Source organism: Bufo bufo, chromosome 5, assembly GCF_905171765.1.
Source record: "Bufo bufo chromosome 5, aBufBuf1.1, whole genome shotgun sequence".
NCBI classification, from domain to species: domain Eukaryota; kingdom Metazoa; phylum Chordata; class Amphibia; order Anura; family Bufonidae; genus Bufo; species Bufo bufo.
Window position 1 is genome coordinate 283,921,415 of NC_053393.1, and position 19,644 is coordinate 283,941,058.

The 19,644-nt window shown below is 40.8% G+C and overlaps 1 protein-coding gene across 1 annotated transcript in view; it reads left to right on the forward strand.

Annotated features, from left to right (window-relative positions):
• Window positions 1-19,644, forward strand: part of RECK (reversion inducing cysteine rich protein with kazal motifs) — a 1,014,637-nt gene that overhangs the window by 845,380 nt on the left and 149,613 nt on the right. The window contains exon 18 of the mRNA XM_040433615.1: window positions 9,145-9,355. Coding sequence (XP_040289549.1) covers window positions 9,145-9,355 — 211 coding nt within the window. The remainder of the gene's footprint in view (window positions 1-9,144; window positions 9,356-19,644) is intronic.

The following is a 19,644-nucleotide window of genomic DNA, read 5'->3' on the forward strand; positions in this document are numbered from 1 at the left end:
GTCACGTTCTATATGTAATGTTTTCATTGCCTCTTCATAAGTTTCTACATGATTGATTATGGAGGGGGATGCCTTTTTAGTGACTTGACCCACAGTTTCTTTTAGAAACTTATTCACTTTGGTTGTATCAATCATAGGCTGATAGGCTTTCTGTGACAAACTTTTAGAAGACCTAGGGGGTGATATGGGTTTTAACTTCGGAATAGAACGTTCTCTCAGGGACATTAGTTCTTCTTCTTCAGAGGGGCCACCATATTCACTTTCTGCCTCTGACCTCCATATTGAATGTCTAACTTTCACTTTACTGGCAGACTCTTCCTGTCTATACGGCAAATATGTTGTTCTGTAACTTTTTATTGTCATTACACAACTTCTCGCATTCTTTTTATAATTCTGATTTTAATTGTTGACATCCTGTCAATTCTCTAGAGACTAGATTCAAATCTCTTTCCAGAGTTCTGATCATCTCACTATTCTGAATATCTCTGTTTTCGGATTCTGATAATTTAGCAGACAATTGTGCCAATTCATCAGAAACCGTGGCGGCCTTATATTCAATCTCACTTATTTCTTTCTGTACCTGATCAATCTCCTCAGCCTGTTGCTAATTTTTACATTTCGCCTTTTCTAATCGTTTTGCGAATTCACAAATCACAAGCATAAATTCAGACCAAGATTGAAGGATCATTGCATCCTTGTCCTTTTTGTGTTTAGCTTGAGCTATGCTACAGATATAATCCGCAAACCTGGATTCCTTAGCCCAAATATCATCAGGATATCTTGTAACTGTACTTTTCAAAATAGTCCCCCAGACTTTTTAATTCTCCTTGATCTCTAATCTATCTTGAATATGCAGTAATACTTGATCTTTCATTGTTGCTTGCCTTTATTTGTTATGCATATCAGGCTTTGCTTCTGCACCAGCCTGCAAGGCCTTGCTTGCCTCACCATTGCCTTCAGACATTTTTCACTTTTTGCACTACAATTACCACAATAACCATATCAAATATATATTTTGCACCCCAAATCTTTGTGTCAACTAGGCAGATCCTGGTGGGACCTCCAATTATGTCAGAATATTTATGCTGTCTCCGATTAACAGTCTATATTATTTATGTGAATAAATTTGAATCTGTAAAGGAGGAGATTCTAACCTATTATCATAAATACCAAGCTAAAGAGAGCTCGTGATCTGCGCTAAGTTAGACGACAAAAAGAAGGCAGTGGTAAATCAAAATATATATTTATTAAATAACAATAATACAGTGAAAACTAATATATAAGAACATTGGTGACAAATGAAATTCAATCAATGATATGCAAAGTTTTAAGAAAGCCCAGGTAATCCAGAGTATATACTGTGTGTGTGTGTGTATATATATATATATATAATGTCCAAAGAAAAAAACGTTAGTTACTGAAAATACGAAACAAACACAATGCAAAAGCAAAATATATAAAATGGTGTCATACTCACTATAGAAAATATACTAGCACTATATAAATGTGAGATTCTTGGCAAATACATTTTTGACAAAATCATTTGTGCCTGTCCACCATGGCAAGGTGATCTCTTTTAGACAGGAACCTACGCTAAATGCTACCTCTTTCCCCAATAAATTCAGGGAAGGCAGTTTCCACATAAATTCTGAGCCCACTCTGTATTTTACCTCTCCTGGTGCTGAATGGCCTCCAATAAATACTTATGTGCAATGCAGTAGAGGCCATATAAATGTAAACAGTTCCAGCCCTGTATCTCAGAGTATAGACTGACTCACCCTATCGTGTCCCTAGTGCTAAAAAATTGTCTATTTACTGTATGTAACTTTCTATCAAGCAATTCTGGTCTTCTATAAAGCGAGCATTATTAAGTATAACATGGGCATTCAAGTATTCTGGTTCTGGTAGTTCCTTTAGGCAATTGCTGGGAAAGCATGGTAAGAAGGGCTGGTCAGCTTCTGCAGTGTAAAATACTCTGACACTTTTTATAATTTTGTGGTGTCATTTTTAACCTGCACTTTGCTTTTTTAATGTTTGAGTTTTATTGTGAAGCATATGGAGAAAGTCTTGATTAAGCAACATACTGTACGCAGAGGAAGCTGCATTTTTAAATACAAACTCCACTAACCCTAAAATTGGTACTAAACTTTGACAAACTAAAATTCTGTGGGGTGAGATTTATCATTGCCTGATCGCTGATTTTGGTGCACACATCAGTTGCTCAAAAATGTTAAACTTTTGGCCATTTACTGCCCCTCTGGTGCTTTCCCAAAAAGTGGTAGGGGTGTGGGAAGGGCTTAGCAGAAGGGTGTGTTGACTCCTGCAGTCCAAAAAATTTACTATAATTTATTACAAAAACTGGCATAAATTATGGTGGAAGTCTATGCCAGCTCATAGCTTGGAGTACCAAAGATGTGCCTAATTTATTAATAGTCTGCCTGTCACTCCAGCATGTATGAGATCAAAACTAGTATAGGAAAAGCCCGTTTTGATAAATCTCCCTCTTGATTTTAGTATATATTATAGTATGCTTAACTTGCAACTAAAAAGTAGAGTAGATTGCATGGATCTAATTTATTATGTTTAGTGATGAGCGAACCTGGACCGCCACGTTTGGGACCATACCAGACATTTTGGTGACCGTGAACCAAACTCAGATTTTGGCGCCAAAGTCTGTGTCCGGGTTCGTACTTTAAATAAAGCTTGTTGAAAGGCTGCAGCACAGCCAATCAACGAGTGTTTAAGCTGTGGACACTTGGAAGCCATCACAATCATGACTAGTATTGGCATGGCTGTGATTTGCCAGAGCACCATGTGACTAGGCATGCATAAATGCTGGATCACATGGTGTGCCGCCATTCTGCTATAATTAGTGTAGGGACAGGACGCTGCGGCAGGCAGGTAGAGTGTTAGGCTTTTATTATTTTTAAAAAGTGTGCTGGTGACCTGTAGGCATTATTGATCGGTGCAATCCTACTCCTTTGCACCGGTGACAGGGGAATAAGATAGTTAATCAGTCTGTTAATTGTGTGGGTGAGACATACCTATATATTTTTTTTTTGTGCTAAAACCTTTACTTGCCACTGTCACAGGAAAATATAATAGTTATTCAGCAGTTAATTGAGTCGGTGTGACCTACCTATTTTATTGGTTGAAAAAACACTGTACTTAGAAACATAGAAACATAGAATGTGTCGGCAGATAAGAACCATTTGGCCCATCCAGTCTGCCCAATATACTAAATACTATGGATAGCCCCTGGCCCTATCTTATATGAAGGATGGCCTTATGCCTATCCCATGCATGCTTAAACTCCTCCACTGTATTTGCAGCTACCACTTCTGCAGGAAGGCTATTCCATGCATCCACTACTCTCTCAGTAAAGTAATACTTCCTGATATTACTTTTAAACCTTTGCCCCTCTAATTTAAAACTATGTCCTCTTGTAGCAGTTTTTCTTCTTTTAAATATTCTCTCCTCTTTTACCTTGTTGATTCCCTTTATGTATTTCAAAGTTTCTATCATATCCCCTCTGTCTCGTCTTTCTTCCAAGCTATACATGTTAAGGTCCTTTAATCTTTCCTGGTAAGTTTTATCCTGCAATCCATGTACCAGTTTAGTAGCTCTTCTCTGAACTCTCTCCAAAGTATCAATATCCTTCTGGAGATATGGTCTCCAGTACTGAGCACAATACTCCAAATGAGGTCTCACTAGTGCTCTGTAGAGCGGCATGAGCACCTCCCTCTTTCTACTGGTAATTCCTCTCCCTATACACCCAAGCATTCTGCTAGCATTTCCTGCTGCTCTATGACATTGTCTGCCTACCTTTAAGTCTTCTGAAATAATGACCCCTAAATCCCTTTCCTCAGATACTGAGGTTAGGACTGTATCACTGATTTTATATTCTGCTCTTGGGTTTTTACGTCCCAGGTGCATTATCTTGCACTTATCAACATTAAGTTTTAGTTGCCATATTTTTGACCATTCCTCTAGTTTTCCTAAGTCCTTTTCCATTTGGTGTATCCCTCCAGGAACATCAACCCTGTTACAAATCTTTGTGTCATCAGCAAAAAGACACACCTTACCATCGAGGCCTTCTGCAATTTCGCTGATAAAGATATTAAACAATATGGGTCCCAGAACAGATCCCTGAGGTACCCCACTGGTAACAAGACCTTGGTCTGAATATACTCCATTGACTACAACCCTCTGTTGCCTGTCCCTCAGCCACTGCCTAATCCATTCAACAATATGGGAGTCCAAGCCCAAAGACTGCACTTTATTGATAAGCTTTCTATGTGGGACAGTATCAAAAGCCTTACTAAAGTCTAGATAAGCGATGTCTACTGCACCTCCTCCATCTATTATTTTAGTCACCCAATCGAAAAAATCAAAAAGATTAGTTTGACATGATCTCCCTGAAGTAAACCCATGCTGTTTTTCATCTTTCAATCCATGGGATTTTAGATGTTCCACAATCCTCTCCTTAAGTATGGTTTCCATTAATTTCCCCACTATTGATGTCAGGCTTACTGGCCTATAGTTGCCCGATTCCTCCCTACTACCTTTCTTGTGAATGGGCACAACATTTGCTAATTTCCAATCTTCTGGGACGACTCCTGTTGCCAGCGATTGGTTAAATAAATCTGTTAATGGTTTTGCTAGTTCAACGCTGAGCTCTTTTAATAGCTTTGGGTGTATCCCATCAGGCCCCTGTGACTTATTTGTATTAATTTTAGACAGCTGACTTAGAACCTCTTCCTCTGTAAAGACACATGCATCAAAAGATTCATTAGTCTTCTTTCCTAACAGAGGTCCTTCTCCTTCATTTTCCTTTGTAAAAACTGAACAGAAATATTCATTGAGGCCGTCAGCTAGTTCTTTATCTTCTTATATATACCTTCCTTCTTTTGTTTTTAATTTGGTAATTCCTTGTTTTAGTTTACTTTTTTCATTTATGTATCTGAAGAATGCCTTCTCGCCTTTTTTCCCTGACTGAGCTAATTTCTCTTCTGCCTGTGCTTTGGAAGCTCTTATAACTTGTTTGGCCTCTCTCTGCCTAATCTTATAAATTTGTCTGTCATCCTCGCTTTTTTTTTTTTTATAATTCCTAAATGCTATCTTTTTGTTTTTAATGATTTTGGCCACTTCTGCTGAGTACCACAGTGGTCTCTTCCTTTTTTTGCTTTTACTGACAAGCCTAATGCAATTTTCTGTTGCCTTCAATAGTGCCACTTTTAAGTAGTCCCATTTCTCCTGGACTCCAATTAAACTGTTCCAGTCTGATAGGGACTTGTATACCACTAATCTAATTTTAGAAAATTCTGTTTTTCTAAAATCTAAAACTTTTGTTTTTGTGTGGTGTGACTCAGTCACTGTACTTATAGTAAACCACACTGACTGGTGATCACTAGATCCCAAGCTTTCCCCTACAGTAATATCAGATACCAAATTCCCATTTGTGAATACTAAATCTAAAATGGCCTCCTTCCGGGTTGGCTCCTCCACTACTTGCTGTAGAGATAATCCCAGTAGGGAATTTAGAATATCTGTACTCCTGGCAGAACTAGCTATTTTGGTTTTCCAGTTTACATCTGAAAGATTGAAGTCTCCCATAATGATAACTTCCCCCTTCAATGTCATTTTAGCTATTTCCTCAACTAGTAGATCATCTAATTCTTTGACTTGGCTAGGTGGTCTATATATCACACCTACACGAGTTACCTTATGATTATCAAGCTGCACGGTAACCCAAACTGACTCTAAATTGTTCTCGCTAACTTGTATCAAATTAGATTTTATGTTATCTTTCACATACAGGGCCACCCCTCCCCCCTTCTTGCCTTCTCTGTCTTTCCTGTATAGAGAGAACCCTGGTATTGATATATCCCAGTCATTACTCCCCTTGAACCACGTCTCAGTAACAGCCACTACATCTATATTCTCAGATGCCATTATAGCCTCAAGTTCATTGATCTTATTCCCTAGACTGCGAGCATTTGTAGACAAGACTCTGAGCTTGTCATTCCTTAACCTTTGTGCTACTGGCCTCTTCTGGCATTGTTCCGGGGGGCAGTTGGACTGCTGGATTATCATTTTTTTGCCCCCCTTTCCTAGTTTAAATGCTTCTTAGCAAATACCTGGAACTGTTCACCGAGGACATTCGTTCCTTTGAGAGAAAGATGCAAACCATCTTTCTTGTACAGTTCTTTTCCATTCCAACAAGAGCTAACATGAGACACAAAGCCAAACCCTTGGTTCAGACACCATTCACCAAGCCATACATTGAATTCCTTAATGCGCATCTTCCTGTCATGCTGAAGGTTATGCACAGGCAAAACTGCAGAGAATGAAACAGTTGATGCAACCTCCTGTATATCCTTTCCAAGTGTGTGAAAAGCTTCTTTCAGCTTTGAAACCTCATTGCAAGCCAGATCGTTTGTCCCAAGATGGAGAATAACATCCACTTCCCTTTCCTGCTTTGCTTGCCTAACAATATTAAGGATCCGTCGTCTATCCCTGCTAGCGGTAGCACCAGGGAGACATCTCACAACACCATTCTCCTCAAACTTCACACCTCTTATGATGGAATCGCCCACCAACAGCTGCTTACTATCAATCCTCACCTTCTCCTTTTTGTCTTTGGCTGCAGTCTTACATACTTTAGGCATGGGAGATGATTGTTTCTCACCCACTGTGCTTGAGCCATCCTCCATGTTGCTCTTGCACTCTGAAAGTGCTGCAAATGAATTATGGAGAGCCACAGACTGTGGGACATCCCTTCTATCCACAACTCTCAGTCTACCAGAACCTACAGTAACCCATCTCCCTATTCTAGGGGGCCTCTGTGGCAGTGCCATTGCAATGTTCTCAGCCTGAGTTTGTTTAGTGGTTAATTTAAAAATCTCATATTTCAAAAAGTTAATTTCCTGCTGCATTATGGAGAGCTGTCTACAGATCAGACAGTATCCAAACCTCTGAAGAGTGGAACCTGAAATAAAAGCACAACAATTCCTGCACAGAACCAGGTCTGCCATTGTAAAGAGGGGAAAGATTTTAAACAAACAAATCTTACTTGTTTAGATTGTATCCACCTCCAGATTACCTCCTGAGTATCTCCTGAATATCTCAATGCTCTTGTAAATCAGCTCTTGGTAAGCAGTCTTGGAAAAGCAGCAAGTCACAGGGATATATAATCACAGGGATATATAATAGTTATTCAGCCGGTTAATTGATTCGTTGTGACCTACCTATTTTTATTTGTGCTAAACACCTCTTTTGCATCCATGACACGGATATACAATTGTTCGTCTTTCAGCCAATTTTGTGGGTGACTGTAACAAAATGAGGAGAGCATCAACTGGGGACATAGCCATGGTCATGGTGTTGCTGGTGGTGGAGCTCCTGCTGCTGGGAGAGGACGTCGTCGATCTGTGCCAGCTAGGCGCCCAAATGAAACACCTTCCTCTGGTGCACGCAGGTGTCAGGACATTCTTCGACATTTTGTAGGCCCCAATATAGCTCTAAGAATGGTGAGGCCAGAACAAGTAGAGGCGGAAGTAGATTGGATGGCTGAGAGTGCCTCGAGTTCCTTCACATTGTCTTCCACCCGGTCCACTGCTGAAAGAGCAGAGTTGGCACCAGAGGCCCGTGGGCATCTGTATTCCACCTTAACCCCTTTCACATCACCCAAGCAGTCAAAGCCCCAAGTCGTGCAGCAGTCATTTATGCTTTTTGATGACTCTGCTGGCGGTGTTTTCCTGGGTCTTCCTCCTAGCCCTGCCCCAGAAGTTCACTGTTGTTCAACCACTTATGTTTGAGGATGAGGATGTGAAAGAAACACCACAGCACGTCTCTGATGACGATGACGAAACACAGGTGTTAACTGCTGGGGCTTTCTGCAGTGTGCAGACCAGCCAGGAGGGCAAGGGTCAAGAGTGGGTGGGAGATGATGGGGATTATGATGAGGTCCTAGATCTCACACAGCATCCAGGTTATGCCAATTACGTGTGCAGTTCGGAGGAAGAGGTGGGGGTCTTTATTTTTGTGTATTTTATGTTTTTTCTCTATCCACATTTGTTTGCAGGGCAATTGTACTGCTCTTATGCCCACTTTGGAGTCTTTTGCAGCCCTCTAGCCCTTTCTATGACTTTCTTAGAGCCATTTTAGTGCCCCAAAGTTCAATGGAGTCCATTGTTCGGGGTCACGTTCTGAACCCAAATCGAACTTTGAAACGAAGTTCGGCCGAACCTCTCGAACCCGGACATCCTGCGGTCCGCTCATCCCTAATTATGTTTTGTTCTTCATTGGACAGTATTCAAGTGCCTACAGGCAGGTTTTGTGGGTAAAAGGAGTCTTAAAAAGAGCCAGGTTTATTAACAGTATGCACCATTTATTTGTTACAGAATACTGGTGGAAAGTACCTTAAGCCAAGAGCTGGTGTAAGAAAGTTAAGGGTGGCTAACATGTTTAGCAACATTTGCCAGATTAAGGCTACTTTCACACTCGCGTTTTGGGGGGCGGATCCGTCATGGATCTGCAAAATGGATCCGTTACAATAATACAACCGCATGCATCCGTCATGAATGGATACGTTTGTATTATCTGTAACGTAGCCAAGACGTCATGAACTTCATTGAAAGTCAATAGGAGACGGATCAGTTTTCTATTGTGCCAGACTTTGTCAGAGAAAACAGATTTGTCCCCATTGACTTACATTGTGTGCCAGGACAGATCGTTTGGCTCAGTTTCGTCAAGCGGACAGCAAAACGCTGCAGGTAGCGTTTTGGTGTTCACCTCCAGAGCGGAATGGACACTGATCAGAGCAGATCCTTTTCCATTCAGAATGCATTAGGGCAAAACTGATCCGTTTTGGACCGCTTGTGAGAGCCCCTTGACGGATCTCACAAACGGAAAGCCAAAACACGAGTGTGAAAATAGCTGTATCATGCAGTGGACACAATTGTGATATATTTTTCTAAATTTCTGCCTTTCTCATCTGCCTTTCTCTAGTTCTAAATGAAAGTATTAATAAAGCTGCCCACTGTTTATATTTTTCTTTTGATTTCATAATACAGATGCCTCAGTTATTACTAGAGGTATGTAAAATATTATCTAATTATGTAATGTTTTTGAAATTTTTAGCCCTTCTGCAAGCCTATGGATCCAGTCTGTGGACACAATGGGGAAACATATACTAATGTATGCAGTGCTTATTCCGACCGTGTTGCTGTGGATTATTATGGCAGATGTCAAGATGTTGGGATATTCTCAGAACACAGTTTTCATTCACATTGTGCCTCCATTAAGTGCCCTAACAAGCCTAAAGTGGGCTGTAAAGCATTCATACCTCCTGGTAAGTATATATTCTAAAAGTGTAAGGCCTCTTTTACATCTCCGTTTGTAGACCCAGCAGGTTGTTTCGGAACAGAGCAGCTTGCTGGATCCTCTACTTCCCCATCCCCATTGACTGCAATGGAGTCTGTCAGTTATCGGTCTGATTTCCAGCATAAATGCCAGGTTTCTGTCTGATCACCACCAGACCCCACTGCAGTCAATGTGGATCCGGTGGTGAAGTAGGCAATTTGGCAGACAGCACTGTGCTCGAGAAACCTGCCGGATATACAAATGGAGATATGACTGAGGCCTTAGAGTTCCTTCTAGCAATTGAACAGTATCAGAAATATAGCTTTTGTTATGTTCTTGACATGTGAAACTAAAAAAAACACAGAACTGGTATTCACGCCACCAGTTAGGCCAGATACATAGAGGATTGGTAATCAAACAAAAATCACAGTAACATAATAACCTTCCCTAAAAATATAACCTTTATTATAAAAATAAAAATAAAAACATTTTAAAAATATACTGGGGATCAGGGGTAGGTATAGTTTATACCATTCCACTCAGTCTGAGAAGACAGGGGATCTAGCCCTATTCTGTCTTTACCTAAAGTGGAATAGCAATCCTGAAAAGAGCGATCCCACTGCCTTACAATCTGTGTCTACAGAACGGGTGCGGACCCATTCATTCTCAATGGGGCAGAACGGGATGCAGACAGCACACTATGTGCTCTCCACATCCGCATTTCCGAAGCGCGGCCCCAAACTTCCGGGCCGCAGCTCCGGAAAAAAATAGAACATGTCCTATTCTTGTCTGCAATTGCGGACAAGAATAGGCAGTTCTATGGGGGGTGCCGGCCGGGTGTATTGCGGATCTGCAATTTGCGGATCCGCAATACACTATGAACGTGTGAATGGACCCTTAGGCTACTTTCACGCTGGCTTTTTGGGTTTCCGTTTGTGAGAGCCGTTCAGGGCTTTCACAAGAGGTCCAAAACGGATACATTTTACCCTAATGCATTCTGAATGGAAAAGAATCCGCTCAGAATGAATCAGTTTGACTCAGTTTGCCTCCATTCCGTCTCCATTCCGCTTTGGAGGCGGACACCGAAACTGAATCAAACGGATCCGTTCTGACACACAATGTAAGTCAATGGGGATGGATGGATCCATTTTCTATGACACAATCTGGCAAAAATAGAAAACGGATCCGTCCTCCATTGACTTTCAATGGTGTTCAAGACTGATCCGTCTTGGCTATGTTAAAGATAATACAAACCGATCCGTTGTGAACGGATGCAGACGGTTGTATTATCTGAACGGATCCGCCTGTGCAGATCCATGACTGATCCGCACCAAATGCGAGTGTGAAAGTAGCCTTAATATTGAGATAACTTGCCATCACCAAGCACCATATCACTCAACAAATCACAGAACTAGTTTTCACGCCACTAGTTAGGCCAGATACAAAGAGGTTTGGTAATATAGTAACATGGTTTATAAGGCCGAAAAAAGACATCTGTCCATCCAGTTCGGCCTGTTAGCCTGCAAGTTGATCCAGAGAAAGGCAAAAAAACCTGTAAGGTAGAAGCCAATTTTCCCCACTTAAAGAGGACCTTTCACCTTGAAAAACATTGTGAACTAAGTATGCTGCCATGGAGAGCGGCGCCCGGGGATCTCACTGCACTTACTATTATCCCTGGGCGCCGCTCCGTTCTCCCGTTATGCCCTCCGGTACCTTTGCTCTGTAAGTTATAGTAGGCGGTGTCTGCCCTTGTCCTGTGGGCGTCTCCTTCTCCTAGGCTGTAGCGCTGGCCAATCGCAGCGCACAGATCACAGTCTGGGAGGTTTTTTTCTCCCAGGCTGGGAGCTGGGTGCTGCGATTGGCCAGCGCTACAGCCTAGGAGAAGGAGACGCCCACAGGACAAGGGCAGACACCGCCTACTATAACTTAGTGAGTAAAGATACCGGAGGGGATAACGGGAGAACGGAGCGGCGCCCAGGGATAATAGTAAGTGCAGTGAGATCCCGGGGCGCCGCTCTCCATGGCAGCATACTTAGTTCACAATGTTTTTCACCATGGGGTGCACACGTTCGTGTGCAGGGTGCCTCAGGGAGAGACTTCCATAGTCTCCCTGCTCTTACTGTAAAGAATCCTCTTCTATGTTTGTGTACAAACCTTCTTTCCTCCAGACGCAGAGGATGTCCCCTCGTCACAGTCCTGGGGATAAATAGATGATGGGAGAGATCTCTGTACTGACCCCTGATATATTTATACATACAGTAGTTATTAGATCTCCCCTCAGTCGTCTGTTTTCTAAAGTGAATAACCCTAATTTTGATAATCTTTCAGGGTACTGTAGCCCACCCATTCCAGTTATTACTTTAGTTTCCCTCCTCTCCAGCTCTGCTATGTCTGCCTTGTTCACAGGAGCCCAGAACTGTACACAGTACTCCATGTGTGGTATGACTAGTGATTTGTAAAGTGGAAGGACTATGTTCTCATCAAGGGCATCCATGCCCCTTTTGATGCAACCCATTATCTTATTGGCCTTGGCAGCAGCTGCCTGAGACTGGTTTATACAGCTTAGTTTGCTGTTCACTAAAATTCCTAGGTCCTTTTCCATGTCAGTGTTACACAGTGTTTTACCATTTAGTATGTACGGGTGACTTGCATTATTCCTTCCCATGTGCATAACCTTACATTTGTCAGTGTTAAACCTCATCTGCAACTTATCTGCCCAAGCCTCCAATCTATCCAGATCCCTTAGTAGCAGTATACTGCCCTCTTCCGTGTTAATTACTTTACACAGTTTAGTGTCATCTGCCTTCTACAAGATCATTAGTAAATATATTGAAGAGAATAGGGCCCAATACTGACCCCTTAGGTACTCCACTAGTGACAGTGACCCAATCTGAGTATGTACCATTAATAACCACCCTCTGTTTTCTATTTCTGAGCCAGTTACTTACCCACATACAGACATTTTCTCCCAGTCTAAGCATTCTCATTTTATATATTAACTAGAGATGGGACGGGGGATTCGTCGAATCCATCGACTCTTGCTGGATTCGTGGGATTCGTGGACTCGAATCCCGACGTCATTTCCGTAATTCGAATCCGACGAATCCCGCCGAGTAGGGCTGAAACGATTATTCGAATAACTCGATTAAATTGAGTCAAAAAATTCATCGATGCAGTTTCCCTGCATTGAGTAATCGTTACATCACATGATCACGGAGCGGAAGTGAAATTAAGCATCTCACTCACCGCTTCCGTGTTCTCCGGAGGCCAGAGAGGCAGGACTTTGCGTAATGCGCAGTTGCGCTAATACATCGTCATCACGCCGGCTAACGATGTGTGTCTGACGTCACGTAAAGGTCCCAGTGCCTGCTGGTATGAAGACGGTCCCGGACCCCATGTGTCTGCGGCTGCGCCCTGCTCACTAGTGCCAGTGCCATTAGGTAATTTAAATTAACAGCACTTGAGGTACGCCAGGGGGGAATCGGGGGCACTGAGTCACTGTAAATTGATATTGAAATGAAAGGCAGATGGAGAGAGAGTGGTTAATGGAGGCTGCAGGCACCACCTTGGCATGTATAAAGTTATTGGTTTAGAGAGGGGTTAATGAACGCACCTCCAAGGTGCTTTCATTAACCCCTACAAACCAATAACTTTATACATGCCTAATGCCAAGGTGCTTCCATTAACCCCTCCAAACCCAATTGGCATGTATAAAGTTATTGGTTTGGAGGGGTTAATGGAAGCACCTTGGCATTAGGCTGGCATGTATAAAGTTATTGGTTTGGAGAGGGGTTAATGGAAGAACCTTGGCAATGGGCATGTATAAAGTTATTGGTTTGGAGGGGTTAATGGAAACACCTTGGCATTAGGCATGTATAAAGTGATTGGTTGGAGGGGTTAATGGAAGCACCTTGGCAATGGGCATTTATAAAGTTATTAACCCCTTCAAACCAATAACTTTATACATGCCTAATGCCAAGGTGTTTCCATTAACCCCTCCAAACCAATAACTTTATACATGCCTAATGCCAAGGTAGGATTCGTAGGATTCGAGATTCGAAAGATACGAAAGATTATAGAACCTTTTCGGATTCGGATTTGAAAAAAATTGGATTCGTCCCACCTCTAATATTAACCTTTCATGCGGTACAGTTTCAAATGCTTTGGAGAAGTCCAGATATACGACATCCATTGATTCCCTGCTGTCAAGTCTAGAACTTACCTTCTCACAGAAACTGATTAAAATAGTTTGACATGACCGATCCCTCATGAAGCCATGCTGATATGATGTTATTTGCTTGTTTTCATTGAGATCCTCCAAGATAGCATCTCTTAGAAAACCTTCAAACAGTTTACCCATGACAGATGTTAAACTTACGGGCCTATGGTTTCCGGGCTCTGTTTTTGGACCCTTTTTGAATATTGGCACCACATTTGCTATGCACCAATTCTGTGGAACACTTCCTGTCAGTATAGAGTCCTTAAATATCAGAATAGGGGTCTGGTTATGACATTACTTTATTCTCTTAGGATACAAGGGTGTATGCTATCTGGTCCTGGCGATTTGTCTATTTTAAGCTTTTTAAGACGCCACTACTTCTTCCTGGGTCAGACAGGGCACTTTTAATGAGGAATTTACTTTTACATTCTGCATTTCATCTGACAGTTTATTTTCCTCAGTAAATACAGTGAAGAAAAAATATTTAATAGCTTTGCTTTCTCCTCATCGCTCTCTGCAACTCCCCCCTCATTACTCTGTAGAGGGCCGACACCTTCAGATTTATACTTTTTACCATTTATATAATTGTAGAACATTTTAGGGTTAGTTTTGCTCTCTTTGGCAATTAATCGGTCTCTAGTTTGGCTGCTTTTATTTGTTTTTTACACATTCTATTTTTTTCCTTATAGTTTTTCAGTGCTTCCTCACTACCCTCCTGTTTTAGTGATTTAAATGCTTTCTTTTTGTCATTTATTGCTTTCTTTACAGTTTTATTTATCCACATTGGTTTCTTCTTGTTCCTTAACCTTTTATTCCCATAAGGTATGTACCTCTCACAATTAGATTTTAGGATGCTTTTAAAAATATCCCATTTTGTGGCTGTATTTAAATTTTTGAGGACTTGGCCGAGTTAATTAAGCCTATAGCCTCTCTTAGTTGGTTAAATTTTGGTATTTTTGTTCCTCCCTGAAGAAACACTCTTTTGAATTACAATTGGAAGGTTATTACTTTATGGTCACTTTTCCCCAGGTGTCCCGCAACCTGCACATCTGTTGTTCTGTCAGGTCTATTGGTTAATACTAAGGCTACTTTCACACATGCGGCAGAGTGATCCGGCAAGCAGTTCCGCCGCCGAAACTGCCTGCCGGATCAGGCAATCTGCATGCAAACGGACAGCATTTATAGACGGATCCGGATGCGGATCCCTCTCACAAATACATTGCAAGAACGGATCCGTCTCTCAGTTTGTCATACGGACAAACTGATCTGTTTCTATATTTTTTTCATATTTTTACCGCAAGGACGGATCAGGCACTAATACATTTCAATGTAAATTAATGTCGGATCCGGCAACTGATCTCGAATTTTGGACGGAGATAATACCGTAGCATGCTGCGGTATTTCCTCCGTCCAAAACCTCGTTCATACATCCTGATGCATCCTGAACGGATTTCTCTCCATTCAGAATGCATGAGGACAAAACTGAACAGCTCTTTTCTGGTATTGCGCCCTTATGACGGAACTCAGTGCCGGAAAAGAAAAACGCTTGTGTGAAAGTACCCTAAGTCCAGTATGGCTGGACCAGTTGGGAAAGGTAATTGTCTTTGGTTATTGCCAAAAAACAGTTTCCTTTATGAGATATACAGGTTTCAGTTTCCCAGTCCATATCTGGGTAGTTGAAGTCCCCCATAATAACGACCTCATTATGATCTGCTGCCTCCTCTATCTCGTTTAATCAAACAAAAATCACAGTACCATTATAACCTCCCCTAAAACCCAAAACCTAAAAATTTTTTATACACTGGCGATCATGGGTAGGTATAGTTTATACCATTCCACTCAGTCTAAAAAGACAGGGGATCTAGCCCTATTCTGTCCTTACTTAAAGGGGTTCTCCGGGAATTAAGAAAATTAAAATACTTAAATATTACTTTATTATAAACATATTACCAAATATCTTTTATTAGTTATAATGGCTCGTTTTCTCTGGGGAGCAATCATTACAGGAAATAAAATGGCTGCCGCCCTATTAATGCACAAAAAATCTGTCCTAATCACACAGCAGGACAAGCTACTTCACAACAACTAAAGAGCTGCCTCCTTTCTGCTTGTCAGGGATTATGATCCTGAATACAGATAAGATGAGAGGACGGACAGGACAGACTGTGGTAATGGAGACTGCATACAAGTGCTGCTGCTCATAAGCCTCACCCTCCTCTCTGTACTTCATGTCTCCTCATGAGCTCCATTCTTACAGAGATTCAGCTGAAGATCTTATCAGCTATATTCAGGATCATAATTAGGGATGAGCGAATCGACTTTGTATGAAACATCTGAAGTCAATTTGCATAACACTTCGTTCTAATACTGTATGAATCAGGAGCTCCGTACAATATTAGAATGTATTGGCTCAGATGAGCCGAAGTTATTGCTTTGTGAAGTCTCAGATATACGGTACCATGGCAAGCTTCCGGCTTGCCATAGTATATCTGAACCTGATCAGGCTTCTGCTAAAGGCTAAGTGTACATGCAAATTCACTGCACTACACTATACAGTGTACTGCAGTGTATCGCGGATGCATCAGACCCACTGGATCTTCAAGAACCAAGTGGGTCTGGGACAAAAAAGTGTGGGAAAAAAAAGTAAAAAAACACCATACTTCTAACTATAATTATATATATATATATATATATATATATATATATATATATAAAAATCCAAGGCAGCACACGACACATGGCTTGACAAAGGCTCCATTGAGACAGCTGAAACGTTGCTGTCTGCACATGGGGGAATAAACATCATTTTTTTCACTGTCATTCGTGTGCTGCCTTGGATTTTTCTATATATATATCTTATTGGATCAAGTCCGTGATCTACCCAAGGGATTGCACCCCTGTGAGTTGTGTGCTGCTCATCTTTTTTCTTTTTCCTATATATATTATATATAATAATTTATAATTATAACTTATAATTGGTTAAAAATTTTAAAAATGAAAAACATCGCCGCATCCGTAATGACCTGATCTATAAAAAGATCACGTTACTTTTACCGCATGGTGAATGCCATAAAAAAAATTAAAAAACTATGATGAAATTGCAATTTTACCTACCTCACTTCCCAAAAAATGGTATAAAAACTGATCAAAAGAGTCATATGTACCCAAAATTAGTACCACCTCATCCCGCAAAAAATTAGCCCCTACATAAGACCATCGGCCAAAAAATAAAAATATGGCTTTAAAAAAAAAAACTGGATTTTTTTTTTCAAAAATGCTTTTATTGTGTAAAATAAAATAAAAAAATTGACATATTAGGTGTTGCCCTGTACATAACAACCTGCTCTATGCAAATATCATGTGATCCAACCCGTCTGGTAAACCCTGTAAAAAAATAAAAATAAACGGGCCAAAAAAGCAATTTTTTTTCACCTTACATCACAAAAAGTGTAATACCAAGCGATCAAAAAGTCATATGTGCCCCAAAATGGAACCATTCAAACCATCCCACAAAAAATTAGACCTTACCTAAGACAATCGCCCAAAAAAGAAAAAAATATGGCTTTCAGAAAATGGAAATACATAAACATGATTTTTTTTCAAAAATGCTTTTATTGTGTAAAATAAAATTAAAAAAATGCACATAAGTAACAACCTGCTTTATAAAAATAGCATGTGATCCAACATGTCTAGTGAATGCCGTAAAAAATAAAAATAAAAAATGTGCCAAAGAAGCAATTTTTTTTCACCTTACATCACAAAAATTGTAATACCAAGCGATCAAAAAATCATATGTGCCCCAAAATGGTACCAATCAAACCGTCATCTCATCCCAGAAAAAATAAGCCCAAAAAACCAAAAGATATGGCTTTCAGAAAATGGAAACACAAAAAAAAAATTTTTATTGTGTAAATCCAAAATAAAATTTTAAAAAAATAGACATATTAGGTATTGCGTCGTTGTTACGACCAGCTCTATAGAAATAGCACATGATCTAACCTGTCAGGTCTAAAAAGCAAAGAATAAAAACTGTGCCAGAACAGCCATTTTTTGGTTACCTTGCCTAACAAAAAGAGTAAGGCCTCATGCACACAGCTGGGAAGGATCGAGACCCATTCAACTTGAATGGGTCCATGATCCGCCCGCACCGTAAAAAAAGTTCCATTTTTTTGCATTGCAGAGGCGTGGACAAAAACACTGTTCCGTGCCTCCTTTCCGCACCGTAGCTCTGGATTGCGGACAAATTCAAGTGAATGGGTCCACTTCCGTGATGCTGTTTGCGGGCCACAATACGAGGCATGGCCGGCAACGGCCAAGTGCATGAGGCCTTTTATATATATACTAGCAGAAGGACCCGACTTCGCACGGGAATATTTCATCTATTTCATTTCATGTTTCCGTTTGTCGTAAAAAGATATCATCAACAGTTTTCCCCATAACAGTGACCTCTACGGTACGCGCCCCTTTAACAGTGACCCCCACAGTGCCCGCCCCTTTAACAGTGACCTCCACAGTGACCACATCTTTAACATTGATCTCCACAGTGCCCGCCCCTTTAACAGTGACCTCTACAGTGCCCGCCCCTTTAACATTAACCAACCATTTAACAGTGACCTTCATATTGGCTGCCCCTTTAACAGTGACCTTCACAATGCCCCCCCTTTAACAGTGACTTCCACAGTTACCGCCCCTTTAACAGTGACGTCCACAGTGCCTGCCCCTTTAACTTTGACCACACCTTTAAAAGTGACCTTCATAGTGGCTGCCCCTTTAACAGTGACCTTCAGAGTGCCCACCCCTTTACAGTGACTTCTACATTGCCAGCCGCTTTAACAGAGACCTCCACAGTGCCCGCCCCTTTAATAGTGACCTCCACAGTGTCCGCCCCTTTAACAGTGACCTCTACATTGCCCGTCCCTTTGATAGTGCCCGCTCCTTTAACAGTGACCTCCACAGTGCCCGCCCATTTAACAGTGACCTGAACAGTGGCCGCCCCTTTAACAGTGCCCACCTCTTTAACTCCTTAAGGACACAGCCTTATTTCACCTTAAGGACCAGGCCATTTTTTGCAAATCTGACCAGTATCACTTTAAGTGGTGATAACTTTAAAACGCTTTGACTTATCCAGGCCATTCTGAGATAGTTTTTTCGTAACATATTGTACTTCATGACACTGGTAACATGTAGTAAAGAAAAAATCTTTTTTATTTATAAAAAAATACCAAATTTGCCAAAAATTTTGAAAAATTAGCAAATTTCCAAGTTTCAATTTCTCTACTTCTTTAATACATAGTAATACCTACAAAAATAGTTATTACTTTACATTCCATATATGTCTACTCCATGTTAGGATCATTTTGGGAATTACATTTTATTTTCGGGGGACGTTACAAGGCTTAGAAGTTTAGAAGTAAATCTTGAAATTTCTCAGAAAATTTCAAAAACCAACTTTTTAAGGACCAGTTCAGGTCTGAAGTCACTTTGTGAGGCTTACATAATAGAAACCACCCAAAAATGACCCCATTCTAGAAACTACACCCCTCAAGGTATTCAAAACTGATTCTAAAAATGTTGTTAACCCTTTAGGTGTTCCACAAGAAATTATGGAAAATAGAGATACAATTTAAAAATTTCACTTTTTTGGCAGATTTTCAATTTTAACATTTTTTTTCCAGTTACAAAGCAAGGGTTAACAGCCAAACAAAACTCAATATTTATGGCCCTGATTCTGTAGTTTACAGAAACACCCCATATGTGGTTGTAAACCTCTGTACGGGCACACAGCAGGGCGCAGAAGGAAAGGAATGCGATACGGTTTTTGGAAGGCAGATTCTGCTAGACAGTTTTTTTTGACACCATGTCCCATTTGAAGCCCCCCTGATGCACCCCTAGAGTAGAAACTCCATAAAAGTGACCCCATCTAAGAAACTACACCCCTCAAGGTATTCAAAACTGATTTTACAAATGTCGTTAACCCTTTAGGTGTTCCACAAGAATTTATGGAAAATAGAGATACAATTTCAAAATTTCACTTTTTTGGCAGATTTTTCATTTTAATA